This window comes from Amphiprion ocellaris, chromosome 11, assembly GCF_022539595.1.
Source record: "Amphiprion ocellaris isolate individual 3 ecotype Okinawa chromosome 11, ASM2253959v1, whole genome shotgun sequence".
In the NCBI taxonomy this organism is placed as follows: domain Eukaryota; kingdom Metazoa; phylum Chordata; class Actinopteri; family Pomacentridae; genus Amphiprion; species Amphiprion ocellaris.
Window position 1 is genome coordinate 25,041,081 of NC_072776.1, and position 27,648 is coordinate 25,068,728.

Here is a 27,648-nt window from a genome sequence, read left to right on the forward strand (position 1 = left end):
TCTGCTTAAGAACATAAAAAGGAGTATGATGGCTATTGGAACACATTCTTTTTCAGGTGAATTTGTTCAACTCAGATGGGGTCTAGCCTGTTTTATGTGAATCCGGCCAACTCTACCACAGTGAATGCATAGTCAAGAGTGAAGCACGGAATTGGGAGTGTGATGATATGCGACTGCATGAGTTTTGTGGAGATGATAGTTACGGATGCAGCATGAATGCCTGTTCCGTGAACATACCAAAATACTGGTTGACAAGACGACTGTCGGATCGGATCGGATAGGATAGGAGGACAGTTTAAAAATGTAATTATAAGAAAAATTTTACACAGGCTTCCCTTTGCAGACATTAAAGGCACTATATTATTTTTTCACATATGCAATAGTGCACCCTTGCTAGAGATCCCTTGATAAGAGCTTCATCGTATTGGGATCAATCTTTTCATAGCATGCATTGGGACTGAGCAGTTTGGGGGAAAAATGTATATATTCTGACTGACACAATATAATTTTTAAAAGTTCTGCTTAAGTTCAGTTTTCATAGCGTAATTGATTTACACCTATATTGGGCCGCCCAGATAGCTCAGCTGGCTCAGCGGGCGACCCATAAACTGATGCAGAGGGCTGGGTTTGATTCCAACTCACGGCCCTTTGCTGCAGGTCCTCCCCCATTCTTCTCCCTGCTTTCCTGTCTGCCTCTCTATTAACCTGTCCAATAAAGCCAATAGAAAGACCTAAAAAAATAAATAACATTACAGCCTTTGTGATTTGCTAATTGCATTGTTTCAAATCATGATTTCGATTTTTAAAAGGTTGATTGTTCAGCCCTGGCATATATTGTTGCCCTCTTTCATTGCTCTTTTCTAATGGCATGACTTGAGAGTTGTTCTGGTCTCCTATCAGTATCCGGGCCAGTGAATGTTAAGAGGTTAAAAAACTTTTTAAAAAATCTTATATAGATGATAGTAAATATAGTAATATTAATGACTCATTCAGTGCCTGATCCATCCATTGAAGCACACTTGTGTGTGAAAATTTATATTTTGTAATGTATCTGTACATAGTTTGAGTACAGTCCATAGACTGTACAAGAAAGATTTCTTTCTTATACAGTCTACGGTACAGACGCTATGATGGCATGGTACATTACAAAGTACAAATTTTTGTTTGTGTCATTAGTCCCTGCCAGTGAATCAACATGAACATTACCAGTCCCCTCAAAGTGGAATAACTAAATAGAATGCAGACATTATTAATATTATTTATTGAGCCTTGTCTGGCAGCGTCTAGATCAGTGGTCACCAACCTTTGTCAAGCCAAGATCACTTTTCATGTAAGACAAAAAGCAAAGATCTACCATCCATTTCAGATTTTTTAGATTCTAAACTTTAGAAATACAGAAATCAATTCGTGACTCATGCTGTATCATTTTACTGCCAAAACATTTTGAACATACATTTGACAGCTGACATGTAAATTAATAGCAGAGTAGTGAAAATGTATTTACAAATGTGAGCCCTTGTTTATATTGCAACATTCAAAACTGAAGCATCAAATCATGGCAAGAATTGATACACCACAGCAAAAGACAAATCAACCTGAACCTCTGTTCTTTTTAAGTGCATCACAGTCACAATTAGTGTGATGGTTGTGCCTGCAGCCCATCAGTTAATGCACTGTAGTTGGGCTCATGGTTGGAGACACCTAGTCTCACACAGTCAGTAAGGTGTCTGTCAGTCAGATAGGTCCTGTGCTTTGATTTTATTATTTTCATGTGTGAAAACGCCACCTCACAGAGATATGTGGAGCCAAAATAGGATTTGACCTTTACAGCACAGGAGGAGAGAAGGGGAAACTTTTCTCTGTGTACAACACGCCAAAAGTGTCTGTCATTAGCCCTTGCCTGCAATTCAGTGTCATTTTGCAGTTCAGCAATTTCCATGTCCACACCATTTGGTAAGGAAAACACCTCCTGAAGCTTAGCAGCGAGTGCCTCGATGTCTGTGGGAATGAATGGGTTGCTGATAAATTTCACAATGTCCTCCATTTTACCCATTTCTTGAAAATGTCTGTCAAATTCAGCCGTCACTTTATCCAGATGGACACAGAAATGTTCAGGGTGGGGTTCTCTCACATTATTTGAAAGTCTCTCCAGGTTTGGGAAGTGTGCGAGTTTTCCATTTCTCAGCTGAGAAATCCACAGACCGAGTTTGGCCTTAAATGCGCTGATAGAGCTGATCATGTGCGTTACATGCTTTACCCTGCAACTCTGTGGAGCTTGTTCATTTTGGTTGTCAGGTCTGTGAGGAATCCAAGATCATGCACCTACGTATCATCTGACAGTTCTTCATGATGCTCTTTATGTGATTCCAGAAATGAGCGGATCTCAGGCAACAGGTCAATAAAACGCTGCAGGACTTTTCCACGACTTAACCAGCGCACTTCAGCATGCAGAAGCAAATCACCAAAAACTGCATCAACCTCATCCAGCAGTGACTTGAACAAACGGTGCTGCAGTCTCTTTGCTCGTATTGAATTAACAATCCTTGTCACCGTCATTACATAGGAAAAGTTCACAACCTTACTAGCAAGAGCTTGCAGGTGGATAACACAGTGATAACTGACAAAAACAGGAAAATCGGGATCTTTGCGGCACAGTGCAATAAATCCAGCATGTGTGCCAATCATTGCTGGAGCCCCATCTGTTGTAGTAGCAATCAACTTATGAAAAGGAATATTGTTGTCGCACACATAGTTTGAACTTGGTGAAAATGTCCTCACCCCTGGCCCTGTCCTTCAGTGGTAAAAGAGTCAGGAGGGCTTCCTTTAAAGTTAAATCCTCAAAAGTCATCCGAGCAAACACCATCAGCTGTGCTGTGTCAGTCATGTCAACTGATTCATCAAACTGCAGAGAAAAGCACTCGTACAACAGTAAATCCGACATCACTTGTTGGGATATGCAATTTGAAAGAGACTCGATCCTTCTCGCCAGCGTTGCAGGACCAAGTGGCACACTCTCAATTGCATGTTTGGTCTCATACTTGTTTTTAAAGTCTCTGAATAAAGTGTCCGCAGTTACAGACATCGCCTCCTTAAACAGCTCTCCATCGGTGAAGGGTTTCTTGTGTTTAGCCAAAAGCTGACTCACACAAAATGACGCCTCAGTCGCAGCCTTGTTTTTGCCCACCGGCTTGGTAAAAACTTGCTGCTGTGCCTTCAGTGCTGTCTTCAGCTCCTTAACTTTGCTGGTGTGCAGGGCGCTTTTCGGCAGGTGCTCCTCCCTGAACTTCCTGTGGTTTGTGGCATGGTGACGCTCCAAGTTACCTTTCTTTGAGAGAGCAGTAGACTGGTGACAGATGAGGCACACAGGTTTGTCTTTAACCAATGTGAACAAAAAGTCATGTTCCCACTCAGAGTGGAAATGGTACATTTTCGCCTTTTTTCTGTGTTTGTCCGCCATCTCAACTGCTAGCCCCGCCGAGCGGTTTCTTCTTCATCTGTTAAAATGCTGGTAACCGCAGCTGACGATTTGGATGACCCAATCAGAAATTGGAGACAGAGTGGCAGATTTGCAACAAAACTATGATTGGTGTAAAGTGGTAAATATGTATTTTTAAAAATTATTTTACATTATATATTTATTTTAAAAAAAATTTTGAGATCGACTTTTAACTGGGCAAAGATCAACCTGTCGATCGTGATCGACGGGTTGATGACCACTGGTCTAGATGTAGAGGTTGCAATTTTGCATAAAGTGGAGGTGAGTAGTAACTTTGTAGATGAAAAAATAATGTGAAGCCTTTAGTGTTGGCAGGGTAATGTCCAATAAACAACTTCAAGAATGATACACCTTAATAGGGTGGTGTAGGTGCCCGGTTATGGAGGGTAAATTAGGTAAGATTAGAATTAGATTGAACCAGGATTATGTGCTCCTGCGCTGCAGCAGGGTGAGGCTGGCTCATAGCAGTGAATTGAGATTAAACTAATTATTCCATGTCTGTTGAAATCAGTAGGATGGCAGTCAAAGCATTGCTGGATGTTTTTTTTCTTAGACTACAGATTTATCCCTTAAGAGAGCTTTTTGCATCTTTTCTCCTTCACTCAAATTTACACAAGGTCTATGTTTAAACTAAGCTACTGGTTTGGCCCTCTGCACCTACAGATAGATAAATTGTCACACAATGCTTTACAACAAAACAGTGTAGAATATACTAATAAAAACAAAACATAAAATGTATAAATATACCCCAAAGAAAAATGAATTAGAACAAAGAAAATACTGTGCTTCGATGAAAGATTAGATGAACAGTGCCAGTGGCGGATACTTCATTTAGACTGTTTAAAGTAGCTTTTAGACTGGATCTGCATGTTTGCTGGAAATCAACATATTTACTGTTGTTTTGTGCTCATATTCTGGCCTTGGTGACTTAAGAAGTGCAGTAATAGCATATAATCAAATCCAGAATGGTCCTTCAGCTTATATTCATCTTCTAAATGTGGAGTGCTTTTTACACTGCACTGCATTTGACAAAAAAAAAGTTCTGTTTTAAACCAAAGTGGAGACCGCAAAATGTTTCATGTCAGTGTATAACATTTATTGAATCTGTGATCAAAGACAAGACAAAAATCATTATATGGTCAGCTCTTACTGACCACACTGATGTGTTCCTTTGTTCTTCCAGATGCTGAGCTGTCTGGAACATATGTACCATGACCTGGGATTGGTCAAAGACTTCAATATCAATCCCATCACACTCAAGAGATGGCTGGTGAGACCTGGACCAAGGACAGTACCCAGAATCAGAGTCAAAAACCATTTATTGATTCCCGCAGGGAAGTTTCTTTGTTACAAAGACAGTACAAGAAAATGGATTAACTAAATTTAAAAACAACTAAAAGTATAGTAATAATTCTAGTAATAACAATTACATTGTAAGTAAATAGAATAATGTACGAGTGGAAATTTAAATACTGGTGTAATATAATAACAGCCTCTACGTTAAATGAGTCTTTCCAGAACCAGAATTTTAAAAAATGCTTTTATGTCCAAAAGCTGATAACAACTTTCAATCTTATTTTTGTTGTTCGTTTCAGTATATTTTTTTTGCACATTTCTGTAGTAAAACATTTCTTTCTATTTCTAGCTGTGTATTCATGACAACTACAGAAATAATCCCTTCCACAATTTCCGCCACTGTTTCTGTGTCACCCAGATGATGTACAGCATGATCTGCCTCTGCAGCCTACAGGTAATCAGACCCTTAGAAACTTTACTGTGAGCTGAAGACTCTGTTTCACTAGATACTGTAATTCAGTGCAATTTTTTTCTGGGAAAATGTGAAGTGTGTAAAATGATTCCCTAGTGACCTCTGGGGTAGAATAGGGGAGAAGGCTGGACAGGGCGTAAAGGGCTGAAATCAGACTAACCATACCTAATTCAGAAAACAATCAAAACTATAAAAATCAACAAAAACTCTCAAGTATCAACAGAGCGGAAATCCAAGAAAACCACAGGTAAATTATCTAAACGGATCCAACCAAACGGGGTGCTCACGAAAGGAAAAACTAAACTGAAGGGGGCAGGCAGGCTCAGGGAATCCGGGAGCTGGCGGAAGACAAGACAGGTTAACAGGAGACTGGAGACAGAGATGGGACCGGCAGGAATCCTGGGCATGAAGAGAGTCCAGGTGGGGTTATGGCAGTCTGGAAACAAAACGGGAACCGGTGGGAATATGAGGGGAGAGCTGGGTCCATGTGTGACTACTGCAGTCTATGGTCTGGTGCCAAGTGGAGTCCAGAGCCAGGCTTTATTGCTGAGACGATTAGTGATCTGCTGCAGATGCATTGGCGCAGCAGCTGCTTCCCATCAGTGCTGATCACCAGCAGTCAGGAGCGCAGCAAGAAGGAGGAGCAGAGGAGAAGCGAGAGTGAGAGAAGGAGGGAGATAGAGAGGGACACAGGAGAGTGAGTCAGGAGAGAGGGAGACAGGCAGACAGATGAAGAAAGAGGGAGCCAGAAGGACAGACAGGTCAAGACAGACATAGACAGAGGGAGAAGGAGGGAGAAAGACAGGCTGGAGCGGCGATCATGACACTGAAAGCAGGAGAGAAAACAGACAGTGAGACGGGTGATGTGGGTCTTTGATTATCGTAGAAGCTCTGCTGATGCAGCACTGTTTAAAAGTCTCTGCACTAATGATCTTACTGGTTGTTTTCACTGTCTAGTCAGGTTGGCCAGATAGTGCTTTTACCTTTTTTTTTTGTAATTATTTCTTTATTTGAAAGGTTGATGTTAATTTTACAAACATTTTTAGGACATTAACAACATGAACCTCTTTTTTTTCGAAAACAGTAAACAGAAAACAGAACTGGGAGCTAACAGCAGATATTTCTATGAAAAAATAAATAAATAAATAAATTTAAAAAAGGAAAAAAAAAAATAATAATTTTTTTGGGAGATACAGATTTCAAAATGAGACCAAATGCGTATAAAGAAAAAATAAAAGTAAATTAAATTAAAATAAAACATTGAATATACTTGTATTTGTATGTACACTCATGTATTTAGGAAGTTATATACATGTATGTATTAGGGCTGGACGATATGGATAAAAAGACATATCTCGATATTATTCAGCTGGCTATCAATATACTATATATTTCTTTATTTTTCCAATGAATTAATAAGTTGTTAGTCCGATTTTCTTGCTTTCTTTTCGATATTGTCTAATACCCAAGTAACACAAGAAACTCGGCATAAGCGATACTTTTGATATATCTTCAAGCTCCAATACCCATACAAATACTAAGACAGTCAGTCAAAAAGGATTTAAATTTACGTAGATTCAGTCAAGTAAAGTCAGTTCGAAGAGGAGATATAAAATTTATCCATTTATTCCAAATTGAGAAGAATTTATCTATTCGAGTTTGCAAAGAATATGTCAATTTTTCCATTTTATATATTTCGCTAATAGTCCCAAACCAGTCATCAAGTGTTGGGGAATTTGGATTTAGCCATTTTTTGGTGATAGCTTTTTTGCTGGCAGCTAAAAGTGCCTGTAATAATTTTACGTCCCCTCTTCTGTCCAATGTGGGAATCAGACCAAAATACAGGTTAGCAAAATCTTTTTCAATATGAACCTCAAAGACATCTTTCAAGACCTTATGGATTTCAGACCAATATTGTTGTAATGCAGGGCATTCCCAGAATATGTGGTGGTGATTTGCATCCAAGGACCCGCATTTCCTCCAACATTTTGTGTTTAGATTTTTATATTTACTCTGCTTTGGGGTCCTAAAAAAGCGTATAATGTTTTTCCAGCAGTGTTCTCTCCAGATTAGCGAGTTGGTAGAAGTCCACTGAAAAACACACACTTTACCCCAAGTCTCGTTCGAAATTTCTATTCCTGCCTCATGTTCCCATTTTTCTTTAATATGAGTAGTATTCTCGTTTTGTGCATCTAATATCCCATTATACAGTTTACTGATCCCCTTTTTTAATGAAGAATTGAAGGTTGATTTTAAAATATCGAAAAAGTTGGATGCAGCCTGAGAAAGTTGTGATCTTTTACATTGTTTATTAAAGTAGTCGCGCATTTGCAGAAACCTGAAGAAGTCAGTGTGCTCCAAACCAAATTCGGTTCTCAAGGTTTGAAAACTCCGTAATGTCCCTTTATGGGTGAAAGAAAAATAGGTTGTCAAACCTTTTTCTATCCAAATTTGAAACCTTTTATCATTTTTGTTTGGTTGAAACTCTGTATCATAGGCGCACCATCTGAAACTTTTTGACATCTTTTCTATGTCGCATATTTTAATTATTTTATGCCATGTTTTAAGTGTTTGTTCTAACCATGGGTTAATGCCTTCTAACTCTTCAGCTAGTCTTTTGTCTGCAATTGCAGCTGGTAGGGGGAATTTAGAAGACATATTAAGTTCTATTGTCTTCCATATGCCTTGATAGTCTGGGTTACACCAGTGCAATAAAGGAATAACTTGTGATGCATAATAGTAGAATTTGAAACAAGGGAGCGCTGCTCCTCCCTTATCTTTTCTCAATTGTAGGACAGTGTAACGAATTCTTGGTCTTTTCCCCTGCCACACAAAGCGTGAGACCCATTTATCCCATTCCTTAAATTGACCGTCACTCACTTCAATAGGCAACGTTCTAAACAAATACAACAATCGGGGAAGTATATTCATTTTCACTGCAATAATTCTAGAATTCAGATTTAGAAAAGGGAGAAGATTCCATCTATGAATGTCTGATTTTATTGCCTGCGATATTGGGTCATAATTTGCTTGGTATAATTTTGAGGTATCTTTTGTAAGTATTATTCCTAAATATTTTAAAGATGATGCCTCCCATTCAAGGTCATATTTATCTCTAAGGGATTCTGAAGCACTGTAGTTCAAAGTCATCACTTGAGTTTTTGTTATGTTAAGTTTGGAACCAGACAGCTGTCCAAAATTATTTAGTAAAGTCATCAACACTGTAAATGATTCTTCAGGTTCCTCCAAAAAGACTAAAACATCATCAGCAAACATTGCAACTTTTTGTTCAGTTCCGGCAACCTTAACCCCTTTGATATCTGTCGTTTGTCTTAGTAACTGGCCAAGCGGTTCTATATAAATGGCAAAGAGAAGAGGTGAGATCGGGCATCCCTGCCTCGTCCCTCTCTTCAAGAGAAAATAGTCAGAATGATCCCCATTAATTTTTATGCAGGCCCTTGGATTATCATATAGTGACTGTATTACTGTAATAAAGCTTTCTTTGAATCCAAATTTTGCAAGTACTTTATATAAGAATAACCATCTGACCGAATCGAAAGCTTTCTCTGCATCTAATCCAACAATTACCGCTCTGGTCTTTTGCTCATTTAATTGTCTTATAACATGTAAACAGCGTCTTATATTATCGGAGGTCTGTCTTTGCTGGATAAATCCACATTGGTCTAAATGTATCAATTCTGGAAGAATCTTTTCTAACCTGCGAGCAATAATTGCTGTAAATAATTTGTAGTCTAAATTGAGTACGCTGATGGGACGATAGCTACTGCAATCCTGCTTGTCCTTACCCTCCTTAGGTATGACAGAAATCACCGCATCTTTCCAAGAAGGGGGGATTTGACCATTTTGCATTATCCAATTAAAGGTCTTTAATAGAACAGGGCATAACTCTTCCTTTAATGATTTATACCACTCTGTGGTATATCCATCTGAACCCAGGGATTTCCCAACCTTAAGTTTTGAAATCGCCAGATCCAGTTCCTTGGTTGTTATTGGTTGTAGTAAATTGTCATTTTGTGCACATGTTAATATCGGTAGATTCAATGTTTTCAGAAATTCTTCAATTTTTATCTCATTTGATATTTGGGATTGAGCATACAACTCTTTATAGAATAATTCAAAACTCTCTTGAATTTTCTCCAGTTCATTTTCGAGTTTCTTAGTATAAGGATGTTTTATTTTATAAATTGTATTTTCAACTCTCTGTTTTCTTAATTTGTATGCTAACAATTTAGTCGATTTGCTCCCAATTTCGTAGTATTTCTGTTTCAAAAAAACTATTTTTTTCTGGATATATTGGGTATAAATGTCATTCATTTCATTTTTTGTTTGCTTAATTTCTTCTTTAATTTTCAAATTACTTTTATTACTGTCTATTTGTTGTAGTTGTTTCAATTTTCCTTGAAGGTCAACTAATTTTTGCCCATTTATTTTTTTTAAGTGTGATGTCATTGAGATTATTTTCCCTCTCATCACTGCTTTTAGAGCGTCCCACAACATAATCTGGGATACTTCACCATTGTCGTTCAGATCAAGATAGCTTTTAATGTCCTCCTTTATTTGTTGTCTCAATTTTAGATCATTCAATATATTTGAGTTTAACTTCCACATCATTTTTCGAACCTTCTTTTCTAAGATAATTGACATTGATATAGGACTATGATCTGAAAGATCAATTGTTTCAATTCTACAGTCCTTTATTCTGAAACGTTCACTGTGAAACATGAAAAAATAATCTATTCTTGAGTAAACTCTGTGTGGATGTGAATAGTGGGTATAGTCTCTGCCCTTAGGGTGGAGTTCTCGCCAAACGTCAATTATGCCCAATTCCTTCATCAATGCATTTACTCTTTTAATCAGTGTATTTTCTTGGTTGAAAAGGCTGGATACATCAAGTTTAGGATTTAGTCGAATATTAAAGTCTCCTCCGCAAATGACCACTCCTTGCGAGTTTACCATAAGGTCAAATATACGTCTGTAAAAGGTCCAGTCACTACCTGGGGGGATATATGTATTTGTAAGTGTTATTTCCCGTCCTTCTATTTTTCCTGTGATTTTAACATATCTTCCTTCTTCATCTTGTATTTCTGATATATGTTCATAATTTAGAGTATTGGAAATTAAAATTGCAACCCCTCTCTGAGACCCTTTTTTGTAGGAGGAGGAGAATGTAAATTTAAAACCCTGTCTTTTTAGTTTAGCATGCTCAGATTGACTCAAATGAGTTTCTTGAAGAAAGGCTATCTGTGCTTTTTCTCGTTTCAATTTTGTTAAAATTTTACTCCTCTTTATAGGATTCAAAACTCCATTTACATTAAATGAAACAATTTCAACTGGCTCTCCCTGCATATAAACAGTTTGTATTAGTTCTCTGTAAGCACTCCCATTCAAACAACATAAAACCAACAGTAAGAAACAACATTATGAACAATGAACAAATGTCAATCATTACTTCCAACCCTAAGGTCCATTTACTGACCAGTTGCCTATTTGAGGGATAGCCTCTGCTCCCCCAGTGTGGTAGAGGGCCCTCCAATGTGATGTCAGTCATATAGACAGTTTAGTATTATCTTTGTATATCTCTATCTTCCGACCAAAAGTTTCAACATTTTGTCCCAATATGCCATTGTCCCAATGTATTACTCGTTTGAAATTGAAACTTTACCCCAAATCCTCCGCTTGAGTGCGCCTGAATGCTTGCAGCTTCTGTCTGAAGTACTCAGTCTTCCTTGCCGCGGTGCTCCGTTTGGTCCGCACAGGCTGCCATGCTCCTCGCTGAATCCTCTCCAACAACGTTGCTGGTTGCTCGATGACCTTCACCTGCAGACCTCGGCTTGCCATGTCAGCGGTCGCCTCCTCCACTGTGCCGTATGTTACTTGCCCTTCCTCGTAGTGAACTCTTAAACGCGCTGGATACAGTGTCTGGAAACGTAACTTGTTTTCCTTCAGGACTCTTCGCGCCTCCGCATAGGCTTTCCATTTATGCAAGATAGCAGGAGCATAATCATGGTCCAAGCTTATCTTGTGGCCGTCAAGAGTAAAGCCTTTCTTGAGCCATGCCAGGCGGATCACTTCTTCTTTCACTATATAACTCTGAAATTTCAAGACGATAGATCTTGGTGTGGCTCCCGGCGGGGGTCAGGGGCCGAGGGCACGATGAGCTCTCTGTATCTGTAGGTCGAGCGTAGCAGGAATGGGAAGATTTTCTCTGAGCACTTTCTCTATAAATGTAATCATTGTTTTTGGGCTTTGTTCGTTCTGTTCCGGTATCCCGTATATCCTGATGTTTTCTCTCCTCAATCTGCACTCTTGATCCGTTAGCTTCTCCTGCAGTTGCTCTTGTGTTTTTAGCATTTCCACCATAACTTCTTCAATGTCTTGTATCTTTTCCTCATTTCCTCCGATTCTTTTCTCAGCTTCGTCCAGTCTGGAATTAGTCTTTGCAAACTCCGTCTTAATTTCCAGCCTGTACTCACGTAATTCTTTGAGTATTTCATTGTTCGTCACATCCACTTCGGGCTCACTCTCTTCATTTTCCCTCCGGTTAGCAGCGGCTAAGTTAGCAATAGCATCGCCATCCGCTGGCACGTCCGTTTCTTTAATTGTCGAGTCCGTTTGCATGTTTTTCTTCTTAGGAGGCATCCTCTTTCTTCAGTTAGCTGTGTTAGTTGAGATTTCTGTCGATATTACTTGACTTTTGGGGGCAATTTCTTTCTTTTGGTCGGGAGACCACGCGCTAAGCTGCCATCCCTTTGTGACCCGGAAGTCCCTCCAGATAGTGCTTTTACCATAACAGGACATGTGGCCATAGGTGAGAATGCTTTGACTGGTGCCCCTGTAGAAGGTGGTGAGGTGTGTGATGGAGAGGCCTGCCTTTCTGAGTCTGTAGAGTGGGTCAAGTCGCATCTGGGCTTTCTTCACGATTGCTGAGGTGTTGGTGGTGGAGGTCTGGTCATCCACCAGGTACACAATCAGGAACTTCACGTTGTTGACCTTCTCCACAGTGGTGCCATCACTGGTCAGCAATGTGTGATGATGATGCATGTTGACCCTTCTAAAGTCAATCATGATGATAGTAGTAGTATGACATAAGTTCTTGCATGAGCCCCTTAATGTTTTAGGACAAGCACCAAATTCTGAAAAAATTCAACACAAAGATATTCCTTAATCAGCTTCAGTGTTATAAATATATACAAATTTCACCCCAGTGCCATTTATTATTGTAGAGAGACACTGACACTAAAAACGCCCAGGTTTATAATTGTCTCTTCATCAGAAGTTGTTAATTAAATTCTCAGATTTTATTATATTTAAGGTATTTTTCTCTCTCTAAATTACAATAGCATGATATTTCATTTTTTAAACATCACAGTTTAAACCTAAAGGAACTCTTCACACATCTATTTCATGAGGCACATGTGTAGGAGAGGAATGAGCGTATCCAAAAGGTTCAAACAGACTCCTGCACACTGTTTAACTTGCAGAGATACATTTAGATACAATGGTCTAGACTATTTGCCTGATGAAGGTCCAAAACGTTGCACTAATAAATGTATCTTTTGCAAGTGGACAGTGTGTGGGGGTGTCTAATTACCATCAGTATGTATGGCCACACTCTTACTTTAAATCAAATAAGATATTAATTGAAATGATGATAAAAATTACACATGCAGTCATCCTGGAGTTGGAAGGGGTAGAGGAGAAAAGCTGTGTGATAAAAAAAACAGAGACATCGTGGGATTGGAAAAGGTCCAGGGAGAAAGGATGAGACAATGATGATGTGGACAATGGGGGTGTCATGCAGGGGCGACCTGTGTTGGAAAACATGCTCTCTTCTCATCAAAGTCTCTCTCTCATCTGTCTCCCCTCTGTCATCAGGGACGACTTCTTTTCACTAGGGTATTCATTATCACATGCCTAATGACTTATTATAAAACATCACCAGTAATATGCTAACAAGGTCACACACAAAACTCACGTGCACACAAGTGCTGTGTGGCAGTTTAAGGGTGGAAAGTGCAGTTACATAAACTAGTGGACATATGAACACAATGTTTTAGTAAAAGGTTTCATGATTTAAATAAGCGTGTGTGTGTGTGTGTGTGTGTGTGTGTGTGTGTGTGTGTGTCTGTGTGTCTGTGTGTCTGTGTGTGTGTGTGTGTGTGTCTGTGTGTGTGTGTCTGTGTGTGTGTCCATTTGTAGGAGAAGTTCACTCAGTTGGATATTCTGATTCTTATGACAGCTGCTGTGTGTCATGACCTCGATCACCCTGGGTTCAATAACACGTAAGCCATACAAAACATAAGCACACACAATACAGCAGCACATTGCGTCTGTTTTGTTCTCTTCTTGTGGCTTAATCTGTCCCTGCTTTGCATTGTTCCTCCGGACTCCTTTTCTTTTTTTTAGGCTTTTCCACTCATTACTCATTTTCACACCATTTCATCCAGTCCTTTTTTCTTTAATCCATCCTGTGAATGTTACTGTTCCTTCCATCTCTTCTTTCTCTGTATCTCTTTCTTCTTTTGTGCTGTCATCTTGCCACTGCCCTTCTTACCCTCTTGCATCCTCATGTGTTGCCCTGTGCCAAGTCAATTTTTTTTTTAATTTGTTCTTCTCGTCTGGATGTGCCTTGCGCTCTCTCTCTCTCACTTTCAGGTACCAGATCAATGCCAGAACAGAGCTGGCAGTTCGGTACAATGACATCTCCCCTTTAGAAAACCACCACTGTGCTGTGGCCTTCCAGATCTTCTCTCAGCCTGACTGCAACATCTTCTCTAACTTCGACCCAGAGGCCTTCAAACAGATACGACAGGTAGTGCAGTGTGCTTGTCTACGTATTTGTCACTTCAAAGAACTGAGCGATAATTACTAGGGCTGCAACTAACGATTATTTTAATAATCGATTAATCGGTCGATTATTTTTTTTTGAATAATCGATGAATCGGATTAAAAAACAACACATTTTTAATTTCCGCCGCTTTATTCAGAAAGAAAAGATTTGGACTGACAGAGCAAATAAGATAATTGTAGCGAAGTATTCGTCTGCAACCATCGACACAGGCCTCATGTCAGTGACCACCATGTTGAGGATGCTCTCAGTCAAGGACAGCTGCTTGCTGTGGTGGACATGATGTCTTTCTCATCATGAAGCCTGTCATTTTTTGCTGTTCATAAAATGAGAAAGATAGTATAGCACGAATATGTATTATAGCACAATTTACAACAACTCAGTAATTATCTTATTTTATTTGCAGTATTAGGTAAGTAAGTAGTCCAAAGAGCAAAACACAAAGCGCACGCACGCACACACACACACACACACACATATACATATAAATATATATGTACAAGCACCATAAAAAATGCTTCATTACATAAATTGAGATGTAAGAAGTTAATTTAACCCCTGTCTAAATGCAATTCATCCTGCGTCACTCCAACACAGACCAGTGCTTTCACTCAGACTTTGTCAGAAAATTAAAACTTGAGGCTTAATCTTTAAATTATCACCATCGTGTGCAAGTTACGTTTATGTATAAATCATATTCAAACCCTGCTTAAGCTGATAAAAAGTGAAATAAAAAGTATCACACACAGACACACGCCCTATCACTGTCATTAATCAGCTAACAAACGCTAGCATCAGGAGAGCTACCAGAGAGACTAACGTTACGTTTCCTCGCTTAAAAACGTAACAAACCTAGGATACTGTAGTGACTTACCCTGCCGCTGAGCTCCTTCATCCTCATCGGTGACTCCAACGTGTTTCCGTTTCAGGTGCTCTATCATCATCGTGGTGCTCCTGTGTCATCTCATATTACTTTTGTAAAGCTTGCATGTTACGCATGTTTTTTGTTTTGTGAAGCGTGAAATGCTCCCACACTTTTGAGGACTTCAGTCAAACCGTTTTCTCCGTGTCGGTCATGTTTCATTTGTTGAATTTACTTTTCCTTTGAAAATACCGCCTCCGCTCTGCCTCCACCTCGCTCTGTTCAACTCACTCTGCAGGTGGAGTTTTTTTTTTATACTTTATTTCAGTCAACCAGCATTGACAAAGATCTGCAGGTGAAGTAGACGGCTCTGTGACATCGATAATGAAATTCGTTGCCAACGCTTTAAATAATTGATTTGTATCGATTTCATTGATTCGTTGTTGCAGCCCTAATAATTACAAAATGATTTCTGTACTGATGAGGTCATCATGGCATTGCTGCTGCTGACCTTCCTCCAGCCCACTGCTTCCAGCTGCCCATTTCCACCAATCTAGTCTGCATTGCCCTTACAATACTTGATTTGCTCATCTACATATTTTTGAATTTACCACCAGCTATATATGTAGTATATTTAATGCCAGAGCCGTACACCATAGCAGTAAACTATAATTACTTAATTAAATATGTCTGTTGTACTTTGCATGTATCATCTGTCTTGTCATGCATGTATCAAATTGTGTGTTTTATGGTCCTTGTGTCGTCGTCCGTCCCCCCCCCCCCATGGAATAAGATGATTTTAAAAACTAAAACCTTCTAAAGGAGGTGGAAGAATGGCATTCACAAGCCACCCTCTGTCTAGGAAAACTTTATTTACAATGAAGTGTTAGAGGAACAATACAGATAGATAATTTTAATACCACAGCTGTATATGTGCAATCAAAAATTGGATTGATGGGACAACCGGACAAATAAAATTTAATACTGTCAAATGGGGAGACATGTTTATAAAGAGAGGAACTAACAATAATTTACAAAGACAGACATATAAACACCTGGCAAAGGAATCCAAGCTACCTTTGAGGTAGCTCTGCTACAGCAGGAGATGGACCATCAGAATGTTACGGGGGGAGCTGGGGAACCACACAGAGAGGCTGGCAGAAGTGTGAATTAAGGAAAGGCTTTTATTTAACCAGAGAACTAAAACAATACATAAATGGAAAACTGAATTGGGGGGAAAACAGACTAAACCAAAACACTAACAAACAATATGAATTCAAGAACGGAAGATCACTAAACTAGAACTAACAAAACTAAGCAAAGGAGGGGTACTTACAAAATGGGGGAACTGAACAGAAGGGGTAGGGAAGCAGGCTCAGGAAATCTGGGGTGAACGGAGATGAGACTGGAGCTACTGGCTGGGGACAAAACAGGGCTAGCGAGAATCCAAAAGAACTGCTGAGTCCAAGTGAGGGAAATCCAGAGGAGGGGAAAAACAGAGTGCAAAAACAGAGGGCATGTGGGTCGATGATCCGGCAGGGAGTGAATGAACGGGCACAGCTTAAATAGGTGGAGGTGAGGTGGAGAACAGGTGAATGGTGTGAACTGATTGCTGCAGCTGAAACTCATTGTAGCAATCAGCAAGACAGAGTGCAGGCAGGTGAAGCAGGGAGAGCAGAAGGGCGAGAGACAGGGAGAGAGAGAGAGACATGAGGGAGAGGTGACAGACAGAGGGAGCCAGAGAGAGACAGGTCAAAACAAACAGATGAGGAACAATGGGAGAAAAGAGAAAAGGAGGAAGAAGGGCAGAGGCCGGAGCAGGATCATAACACAGAAGTTGTGATGGACAGATAAAATTAAATGTTGTCAAATAGAAACATATCTGAACAGAAAAGGATTTACCATGATTTGCATGAGGTGGTCACATATGATTTTTCTAGAAGCTACTAAACTGAAAAAGTTCAGTAATCAAGAAACTATTTTGCAATAGGATCACAGCTGACATGGTAAATACTGTTGTAAAACCTAAATGAATGATATTATGGAATTATTCTATATTCATCTGTACATGTCCCTTAAAATATGATCAGGTCTTCTAAGTTACAATTAAGAGAAAACATATAAATTTTAACGATCAAGAGGAATAAAAGGTAACTAGAGTCCGGAGTTAAATACCTGGAGTCCAGTCATTGAAACTAAATTGGAGGTGTGTTACAGCAGCTGTAGCTTCATTTCACTGTTCAGAAGTAACATCTGCTGATGTCTTATAAGCAAGAGCTCAAAAGACTTACTATCAAGAATTGTTCAGTTATGTCAGAGAGTAAATTCATTCATTACCCACAGTTTGAAAAAGGAGACTCTTGTCTACTCTCTTGAGAATTTGCTGCCGAGATAAGATGATTCCAAAAGCACAAATCAAAATGTTCAGTGTAGTAAAACAGTGTCAGGGTGACAGCTAAAGGTTTAAAGGGGTCATTGGAGCTGATTAACACTGTTCATGAGTCTGCCTTGCCATAACAAGGTAGTTTGGGGTTGTTGGGGCTGAATACACAGCATTACCTATAGCATAAAAAGGGCACTGCATACAATGAAAACATCCTCTCCAAGTGAAGCAAGGCAGCGTCATAATGGGATGCCTTGCTCCGTCACCAAGGAGAAAGTGGGTCCCCAAGTCAATGTATCTTCCAGGACAATGTCAGGGTGGCTGTCCAACTGAAACTCAGTAGCAGTTGAGTGGTTTCAAACCATGCAAATCTACCTTTTAAGATGCCAGTCAGAGCCCTAACCTTAGCCCAACATAGATGCTATGAAATCACTAACGAAAGCATCTCACACTAGACATCCTTAAGCAGGTGTAATGTGTTAGAAAGGTCCTCTTCACGAATGTTTTGCAGACCTGATCAACAGCTACAGGAAACACATGTTTGAGGTTGTTAGTTCCAAAGTAGGTTCTGGCTAGTAACCTTTAAGCGTCACAGGCCACTTTCTCGTGGTTGCACTTTACTAGCTAAACCCCCTCAATGCTGTATGTTTCTCAATGCTCTCGAGTCCAAGTGACCACCTCCTCAGGTTGCTATAGTGTTAAAGAGAAGACGCTCCACCTGATGGAACAACCATGTACTACAGCTTATCTACAATCAATTTTCTGCCATATATTAACCAATAAGGCACGAGACTGACAAACATATTTATTCAGATAAATTATTACAGGCAATAATCAAGTAATCATTTGTCATTTACACACATACTTTTCCTTTCCATACTTTAACAGAAACTAAATCTACAGAAAATCCAGGGAACTTCAACTTTGAACACCATCCATAAGTATAGGTGACATGGTGAAATTTCTCAAGTTTTGTGCTTGTATGTACTGATGAGCTATTTCATTTTGTGCTGTTTATCAGGGAACCATCACACTGATCCTAGCCACAGATATGGCGCGACACGGTGAGATATTGGACTCCTTCAAGCAGAAAGTTGACAACTTTGACTACGCAGATGAGGAACACATCACCTGCGTAAGGCCCTTTCATTCACAAAACAAGTCTGAGGATTCCGTCACACCCACAGTTCAGTTAAGCTGACATGAACCCCAAGTAAAACATGGCAGCAACATATGGACTGGCAGCAACATTTTGGTAATGTCGGTCTCTATCATCAACACTACATGGACAGACTTGCTAAAATAACCGCGAGTCAAGCTTTATGTGTTTGTTGTCTGTATTGTCAAAAGGAACTCAAGAAGAAAGGAGTGACTGTCAGATTTAAGAGCATAAACTGCAATCAGTCAGTAGTCATGTAATATGTAAAATCCCTGTCTCCTTTTTTGGTTTGTTTCTCCTCTTCTATTATAGTGACATTTAAGTGTTGCATACACAGTTGTGCATTGTTGTGATGGATATGGTAATATACAGTAAAACATTCACTTTGATACTTTATACTTTGATAATCAAAGACATTACTTAAGTAAAATTTTGAATACTGGACTTTTACTTGTAACGTGTGGGTAATCTTTTGTGAGTTATGTGTTTAGTGGGTGTTGGGGGCAGTGGTGGCGCAACAGTTAAGTTTCTGGACTACTGATCAGAAGGTCAGAGGTTCAAACCCTGTTGTGGCCACTGTTGGGCCCTTGAGCAAGGCCCTTAACCCTTCCTGCTCCAGGGGCGCTGTACTGTGGCTGACCCGTCGCTCTGACTCCCCCAATTGGGGAGAGATGCGAAAATCAGAATTTCCCCTCGTGGGATTAATAAGGGATAATAAAAAATAAAAAAATTAAAATTAAAAAAAAAATAAAAACAGACAGGCATCCACCTTTATCATACCAGGTTACCACCTGCTGCATGCTTGTTGTATTTACTAGTGACACAGTAACCCTGTGTTGTTGGTGAACTTTGTCCTTTGCTTCTGTGCAGCTGAAGATGGTCCTTATCAAGTGCTGTGACATCTCTAATGAGGTGCGGCCCATGGAGGTGGCTGAGCCCTGGGTCGACTGCCTTCTGGAGGAGTACTTCATGCAGGTGGGTCCAACAGATCCTGTAGACACTTGTATTCTAGCTTTGTTTATTTTAGTGAAAGGGCATGGCTGGTCTCTGATATCAGAAAGCACAAATTATAATATTCTGATTGTGCTGCTCAGAGTGACAGGGAGAAGGCTGAAGGACTTCCTGTGGCTCCGTTCATGGACAGAGAAAAGGTCACCAAGCCAACAGCCCAGATTGGCTTCATCAAATTCGTCCTAATCCCCATGTTTGAGACTGTGTTGAAGGTGAGCATGCAGAAAAGTGATGACAAGTTGATTTTTGAGGGATCTCCTTACAGTGTGTAGTTGCTACCTGTCTTTTGTTAGCTGATGTTCCTGGGTGGAAGGTGAAAGTTTAAGAAAATAAATTCTCCTCCAGGATGCTGTCAGTGTTATATCTGCTGTGTCTGGTAATGAGGCGAACAAAGAAAGCAACATGAATAAAAATAAAAGAGAAGACTGCCATGAGGGATCTGCCATTTCTGACAGAACAGGAGGAGGATGAAAAGGACAGTAATGACAGAAAATGACAGATCCACCTTTATTTGACAGATCCACCTTTATTTTTTTAAACGTACAAATTTGCGACACTGTCCATAGTTTTTCATTGTGTCACTTAACACAGACCACTGGTGGCAATGATAAAAGTATAGAATTTAAAAAATACAACAAACAGAATGATGGTAAGTACAAGCTATGGAAATACACAAGACAAAAAAAATCCCTTATTTTTTAAATTGTTTTGTAAAGTGACATAACATTTCACAAACACACATGATAGACTCAGTCTAATATCATACAGTCTGGCACCGAGATCTTTGACCACACACACTTAATTCAATTCAATTCAATTTTATTTATATAGCGCCAATTACAGTCAAATTGTCTCAAGACGCTTTACAGAACCCATATGCCAGACCCCCAGAGCAAGCCATAACTTACACATTGTTGTTGCACCATCACTTTTAAGATGATAGACAAGACTGATTGAGGCAGACGACCTGAGTCTGGTTGTTCCACCAGAGTTTTAGCAAGTGTTGCTCAAAGGGGAATTGTTGGGTTTCTCTCTCTAGTGGTCTAAACTCTTCACCTTACAATGTGAAGTGCCCTCAGATAACTTAAATTATAATTTGACACTCTATAAATTTAAATGAAAAGGACAAAATTAAGATTCCAGACTCCTGAAAACACCCCCTATTTTGCTACTCCCCAGCAATTTGTGTTGGAAATGATGATAGGTAGATTTAGTGAGATTTTACCAAATGCTTTGTAACATGGAAATGTGAGCTGGATGTTTCAGAATGCAAATGCTGCATAAAGACAGGACTGAGGATTTGTTCAGAAATGACTCCCTACTTAACGTTTTGTATATTTCCTGAAATGTTGTGCTTTTTTTGGGAAAGTACTGTCTTCTGCATCACTATATTAATTACTCCACTAAATTTGTCAGACAGGTTTATTTGTCAGATAAGACTTATCAGAATAGGATTTTACATTTTTTTTTCCAACAATATGTTTATTTTTCATTTTCATGTTTTACACGATACAAACAAAAACAGAATAACCTCTCAGAAACAAATTTTAAAGTTACAGAGTGACACACCTTGGTGCAAAAGTAAAGGCCAACAAAACCAAAAAGCAGACCGGATCTGCCTGTACACAGAATTCTTAGGAACCTTCAGGATCTTCAGTAAAGTCCACAGCTTCTGCAAAACGTATGAAAGGTCCCCAAATAGTTTCAAACAAGTCCTTTTTTCCCTTCAGCAAGTAGGTGATGCGTTCCAGTGGTAACATTGCCAGCATTTGTTTAACCCACTGTCAAATACTTGTTTTTTTTTATGTTTTTCCAGTGTACAGCAATCAATCTTTTTGCCTGCAGCAAACATCTGTTCAATAAGGCACTGCTCACCTTTTGTAAATCTTATGTTTTTCGGATATAAGCCTAAAATGATAAAAGATGGGTCCAATGGCAAATCTTTGGAAGTAATACTTTTCACCATTTGCTGTATGGAAACCCAAAATGTCTTATGTCATTTCCCTGCATTCCCAAATGCAATGGTACAGAGTTCCTTTCTCTTCTCCACAATTAATGCATGTGTCAAGAATATTGGGATTATATTGATTTAATTTTACAGGAGTGACATATACCCGCATAAGCCAGTTGTACTGAAGTAATCTCAATCTAGAATTAATAGTTTGTTTATAGGCTTTTTTACAAACCAAATACCACTCCTCTATGGATAAATTTTGTTCTAAATCTTTCATCCAAGCTTTTAATTTTAAGGCAGAATTGTCTGAGGAGTTTGATAACAATAGATTGTAAAATTCTGAGATTGGTCCTTTTTGAAAACTGTCTTTTGTGATCATTTCTTCTAATTTAGAGTGGGGAGGTTTTGATAGAGTGTTTTGTTTTGCTACAATATTACTTCTAAGTTGAAGATATTTGAAAAAATATTTCCTCTGAATGTTGTATTTGTGCCTAAGCATGTCAAATGTCATCATACATTCTGACCCAGGAAGGTACAGGTCCTGAATTTTCTCCAATCCGTTTAAAGCCCAGTGTTTAAATACTGCATCAGCTCTTCCTGGGTGGAAATCTTGGTTTCCCCAAATTGGTGTCAATAGAGATATAGAAACTGGCTCTTTGGTATATCTTTTTACACTATACCATATCTTAATCATATTTTTGATGATTAGGGTTACTAGTTTTCTTCAACAAATTACTTTCAGTATCTGAGAAGAGGTACAAAGGCAATGAAGGGCTCAGGCCATTGCTTTCCATTTCTGTCCACTGGGGGGCGTCCTTTTTACTGAAATAATATCTAATCGTTCTGAGTTGGGCTGCCCAATAGTACCATACTATGTTTGGGCACATCAGGCCTCCTTCATTGTACGGCAAATGAAGCAAGGAAAGTCTTATTCTGGCTCGTTGGTTTTACCATATGAATTTAAGTAGTACTTTTTTAAGCTTTTTGAACCAATCAGCAGGAGGTGGCAAGGGAATATTCTGGAAAACATACAGTTTTGGGAGTATATTCATTCTGTAGATGTTAATTCGACCAATCAGAGACAGAGGAAGAAGGATCCATCTATTGACCATTTCAGTTACTTCTTCGAGTATTGATTCATAATTATGTTGAATAATTAGATCTAATTTTGAAAAAATTTGTATTCCCAAATAAGTAAATTTAGTAATAGGTTTAAACTGTGAGGTAATCGCAGGTGGATTCTGTTGTTCTTTATTTAGCAATAAAATCGATGACTTTAATCTGTTAATTGCATATCCTGAAATGAGACCAAACTCATCAATTAGTTTTAGCAAGGCAGAAATAGATGAAGTTAATTGCGAAAGAAATAAAATGACGTCGTCTGCATATAATGAAAGCCTATGTTCTACCTGAGCGATTGTGATTCCAGTTATCTCCATGTGTGACCGTACAGCAATAGCAAAGGGCTCCATTGCAACAGTGAATAGCAAAGGAGATAACGGGCACCCTTGACGACAACCACGCCTAATTAGAATCGGTTTAGACACGTTTCTGTTTGTTAAAACTTCTGCAGTTGGGTGTAAATATAGTAGTCGAACCCATTTTCGAAAGTTAATTCCGAAACCAAAGCGCTCTAACACATTGAATAGATACGGCCACTCTACCCTGTCAAAGGCTTTTTCAGCATCCAGGGAGAGAAGGGCCGTGTCTGTGGTTATGTCCAATCCTTACTCTCCTTACATTGTGCAGACCATGGCGACCTAAAATAAAGCCATTTTGATCTCTATGGATAATTTTTGAAAGTGTTTCCTGCATGCGTATTGTTAGTAATTTACAGAGTATTTTTAAGTCAGAGTTAAGCAGGCTAATCGGCCTCATATTCTCACATTTATTGTTTGACTTTCCAGGCTTTGGTAGTAAGATAATCAATGCGCTGGTCATTGAGCTAGGAAGGCTGCCATGTATAAAAGCTTCTTGTAACATTTCCAAAAATGGCTTTACCAGCTTTCCCTTGAATTTCTTATAAAAGTCAGTTGGAAACCCATCAGGTCCAGCTTTTTTACCTGTGCTCATATTGTCAATAACTTTAAAAATTTCAGCTTCACTTAAGTTGGCCTCCAAATTTTGATTAAGTTCATCTGTTATAGTTGGTATATTCAATTTGTCAAGGAATGCATTATGAGTAGTTTGATCAATATGACTCTGATGGGAGTCATTTAAAAGCTTCCCATTTGATGCTTGCACTGGTTTGTGAAGTATTAATGCTAAAATATTCATCTATTTTACTCCCTATGTAATTAATAAATGCTTCATCTTTGAGCCATTTCTGATGTAGGCACCATCTTGGTGGATCTATCATTAAGTTCTTATGAGTATATAACATATTGCATGGAGCATGGTCAGATAGTGTGATACTCTCATAGGAGCATTTTACCATGTTAGAGAGTAAGTCCGCTGAAATCTGAAAATAATCTATGCGAGAGAATGTATTGAATGTTTTAGAGTGACAAGAAAATGAAATATTAGTAGGATTAAAATGTCGCCAAATATCCACAAAATTTAACTCCTTCATAAAATTTAAAATAATTTCTCTGCTCTTGTGATGAGTTTGGTCAACTCCAGTTGAGCGATCCATAATAGGATTCAAAACGCAGTTCCAATCCCCACCAATAATGTTTTTTTCCTGGGAGAGAGGAAATGGTTAGAAAAAGATTGGTAAAGAACTGGTCATCATCTATGTTTGGTCCATATACATTTATCAAATTGACTGTTTCATGTAAAATAGATGCTTGAATTATCAAGTATCTACCATACTTATTCTTCATAACATTTGTGACATGGAAAGGTACTGATTTATGAATTAGTGTAATTACGCCCCGTGCACTTGATGTAAACGAAGACGCATATACCAACCCCTGCCACCTCCTGCCTATTCTGATATTTTCCTCCTCCATAGTGTGAGTTTCCTGCAAGAAAACAATTTTAGAGCCTAAATCTTTTATTTTGTTCATAACCTGTTTGATTTTTTTTGTTTTTTGTAAGCCCCTGCAATTCCAAGAAGTAAATTTAATTTCTAATTTTTGTACCATCTAAACGTGAAGTAACCTGGCTGTCACATAATACAAATATGTCTGTGAGGTAACACATACTGGAACATTTGAACATATAAACAACACAAATGCAACACTCCTCCTCCCATTTAAATTGGGATTCCCCTGCAAAACTTTACTGACTGAAAAAGGCCATCAACAAATGTTAATGAAGACAATACCTATTCACCCATCATCATTCCCTTTCTTCTCTGTCCGTCTGGATCTTCTTGACAAAGATCTTTGCTTCTGCTGTGGAGTTAAACTTGTGGACCTTCTCTTTGTATGTCAGCACCAGCGTGCAAGGGGCGAGAATGCCATGTCTCACTCCCAGCTGGCGCAGTTCATCGCGGAGACCATCGAATTGCTTGCGCTGCCTGTGCATCTCTGTGGCAACATCTACATAGATTTTCACTCGCAGGTGTTTGTAGAGGATATCCTTCTTTGATTTCGCCGCTCGTAGGACCATTTCTTTCTGCTTATAGTTGAGAAATCTCATAATTACCATTCTCGGCGGTGCGTCAGTGTCCTTCTTTGGTCCAATGCAGTGAGCTCTTTCCAGCACCAGAGGGGAGCGCAACGGGCTTAGATTGAGGGCATCGGGGAGCCAGTTCTCCAAGAAACCACACATATCTGGCCCCTCAGAGTTTTCAGGAAGACCCACCAATCTGAGGTTGTTCAAGCGTGATCTCATTTCCAAGTCGGCGGCCTTATCCTCCAATTGTTTGTTTCTTTTCTTTAAATCCTCGATCTTTGCTTTCAAGTCCACCTGCTCATCCTCCATGGTGGACAAACGCACTTCAGCCTGAGCGACCCGCTCCGTGCATTCAGACATCTCCATCCTTGTTTCTTCTATCACTTTCATCACTCCATCAAATCTTCCAGCAAATTCCGTTTTCAGGTTCCTTATTTCTCCCAGGATTTCATCTTTGGCCATGTGGAGTTGTAGCCGCTTTGTCTCCCTTTGCCCCCATGTTGGAGATTGGGCTAGTTCTGCCGACTTCCCGGTGGAGCTTCTATGCTAGTAGCATTAGCTTCCTTGCTAGTTAGCTGCTCAGTACCATGCGGTCCAAAGTTTGTAAGTTTAGACTGCGTGGACAATCTTGCCTTTTCTTTGGCCCCTTTTCCACGGCCAGTCATTTCGGCTACAATATCACAGTTTGAGACCGTTTTTCAGCCTAAAATTAAGGATTAGTCAGGACTATTGCAGAGAGCAGGTCAGAACACACCTTTCTAGCTGGCGGCCATATTGGAAGTCCCAGGATTTTACATTTTAAAAAATTCATACAACAGACTCATAATAAAAAACAAATATTGAAATAGTATTGCCAACCCTTTTTGGTTTAGTACTAGAAGACATTCATTGAAATATATTTATTCCAATCATTATATAGGTCTCCAGATGCTGGAAAACTCAAATATTTTACAAAAAAGTCCACAAGAACATATTTTTTCTTTCTTTTTTTCCTACTGTCTTAACAAATATTAAGAGACCTCAGGTTTATACTGGAATTTTTAGGAGGGGGCCAGCCCCTGGTATTAGGAAGTGTTGGATGAAGTGGTCTGATAGTACACAGTATAAAGTAGTTGAAACTAACTCCATCTCAAGTAGCCACAACAATGACACACTGCTTTAGCCGAGATGCACTGGCAGTGACAACCTAATGACAAAACAACACTTTTGATACTTACATACATTTTGCTGATAATACTGATAGTTCTGTACTCTTACTGAAACAGACTTTTAAATGCTGGAGTTTTCCTTGTAGTGGAGTAGTTGCTGCACGGTGTGTCTAAAACCTTCCACTACTGATCAAGAAAGGTAGTGTTCATTACTAGTTAGTTCTGCTAAAAAATCCCACAATGCAATATGTTGATGGGATGTAAACATAACATTTGTGCAACTCTACAGCTGTAAGGGATCGAATATCGTGCTCACTGTTACAGACTGTTACACTGTTTGTGTTACTGTGACTGTAACTGTGTGAAATCAACAAAGAAGTGTTTGCAGCGATGATACTGACACCCACACCTTCTGTTTGTGTACCAGCTGTTCCCACAGATTGAGGAGGCAATGGTGCAGCCACTCAGAGAGTCAAGAGACCGATATGAAGAACTCAAACAGATTGATGATGCCATGAATGAGGTTGGGGGATTTGTACAAGTGTGTGGTTGCATTTAATTTGTCCTTGGTGCAGATTGTTACTGATAAAAAGTACTGTTCCTCTCAGGTGCAGAAAAAGAAAAGCGAGAACTTGACCATGGGAGGGAAGAAGAAGTGAAAAGTTTTGAAAAGGTAGAAACAAAACAGAAATTGTTGTCATCAGTGTAAAGCCAGGTTTCAAGTCAGAGGCTCTATATCAACAGTTTTCTTTATTAATCTATGTGTTTCAGCACCAGTGAGCATAGAGCACAAGAGTGAAGCAGTGTGACATAAACTGGAAATGTCAGATACGTTGGGCTGTTTGGGCTGTTAAACCATGTCCATTCCTGTCCTCTCCTCACTTTGGCCTAATGCAAAGCAGACCAGCAGGATGAATGTTCTGGGAAAATCAGGTAGATTTGTGATTTGAGACAGCGTTACACACTACTATAGACTAAAGGACCAGGCAGACAATTCAAGGCTTTTTTCAGGGAATGTTTGTACAGCAGGCACTCTTTAAGTAACCAATATTTAGGTACATAACTTTCTTTTGTTTTTTTATTGGAAATTTGCTGTTTTTTTACAGATTGTACAGATTTTTAGTGACTTTTGTCCTTTCTTACAAAAATAAAAAGATAACATTAATTACAAACTCCTGTTTGGCCTGTTAATATCACTGCTTTTCATTACTGAACAAAGTCATTACTTCAAATACTTTTAAAAAATCCGATGTTACAAAGCCTGTTACTGTATTGTTTTTAAGTTCTTCTCTTTTTTTCACTGGGAAGCACCTTGGTCACCCTTTGGGCTGTTGTAAAGGGCTATAGAAATAATCTTTGATTGATTGATTGAAAGCCTCTTCAAAATTCAGACCATTTCTATTCATACAGAAATGGACATTTTTAAAAGTGAGG

The 27,648-nt window shown here is 39.1% G+C and overlaps 1 protein-coding gene across 3 annotated transcripts in view; it reads left to right on the plus strand.

Moving 5' to 3' along the window:
* pde9aa (phosphodiesterase 9aa) overlaps nt 1–27,386 on the plus strand; it is a 72,243-nt gene extending 44,857 nt beyond the window's left edge. For all 3 annotated transcript variants that reach the window (XM_023288354.3, XM_023288352.3, XM_023288355.3), the window contains 10 exons: nt 4,680–4,766; nt 5,142–5,246; nt 13,485–13,567; nt 13,941–14,097; nt 18,400–18,513; nt 19,408–19,512; nt 19,632–19,760; nt 26,642–26,737; nt 26,823–26,887; nt 26,986–27,386. In XM_023288354.3, coding sequence (XP_023144122.1) covers nt 4,680–4,766; nt 5,142–5,246; nt 13,485–13,567; nt 13,941–14,097; nt 18,400–18,513; nt 19,408–19,512; nt 19,632–19,760; nt 26,642–26,737; nt 26,823–26,873 — 927 coding nt within the window. In that variant the 3' untranslated portion in view covers nt 26,874–26,887; nt 26,986–27,386. The remainder of the gene's footprint in view (nt 1–4,679; nt 4,767–5,141; nt 5,247–13,484; nt 13,568–13,940; nt 14,098–18,399; nt 18,514–19,407; nt 19,513–19,631; nt 19,761–26,641; nt 26,738–26,822; nt 26,888–26,985) is intronic.
* Nucleotides 27,387–27,648: the final 262 nt, after the last annotated feature.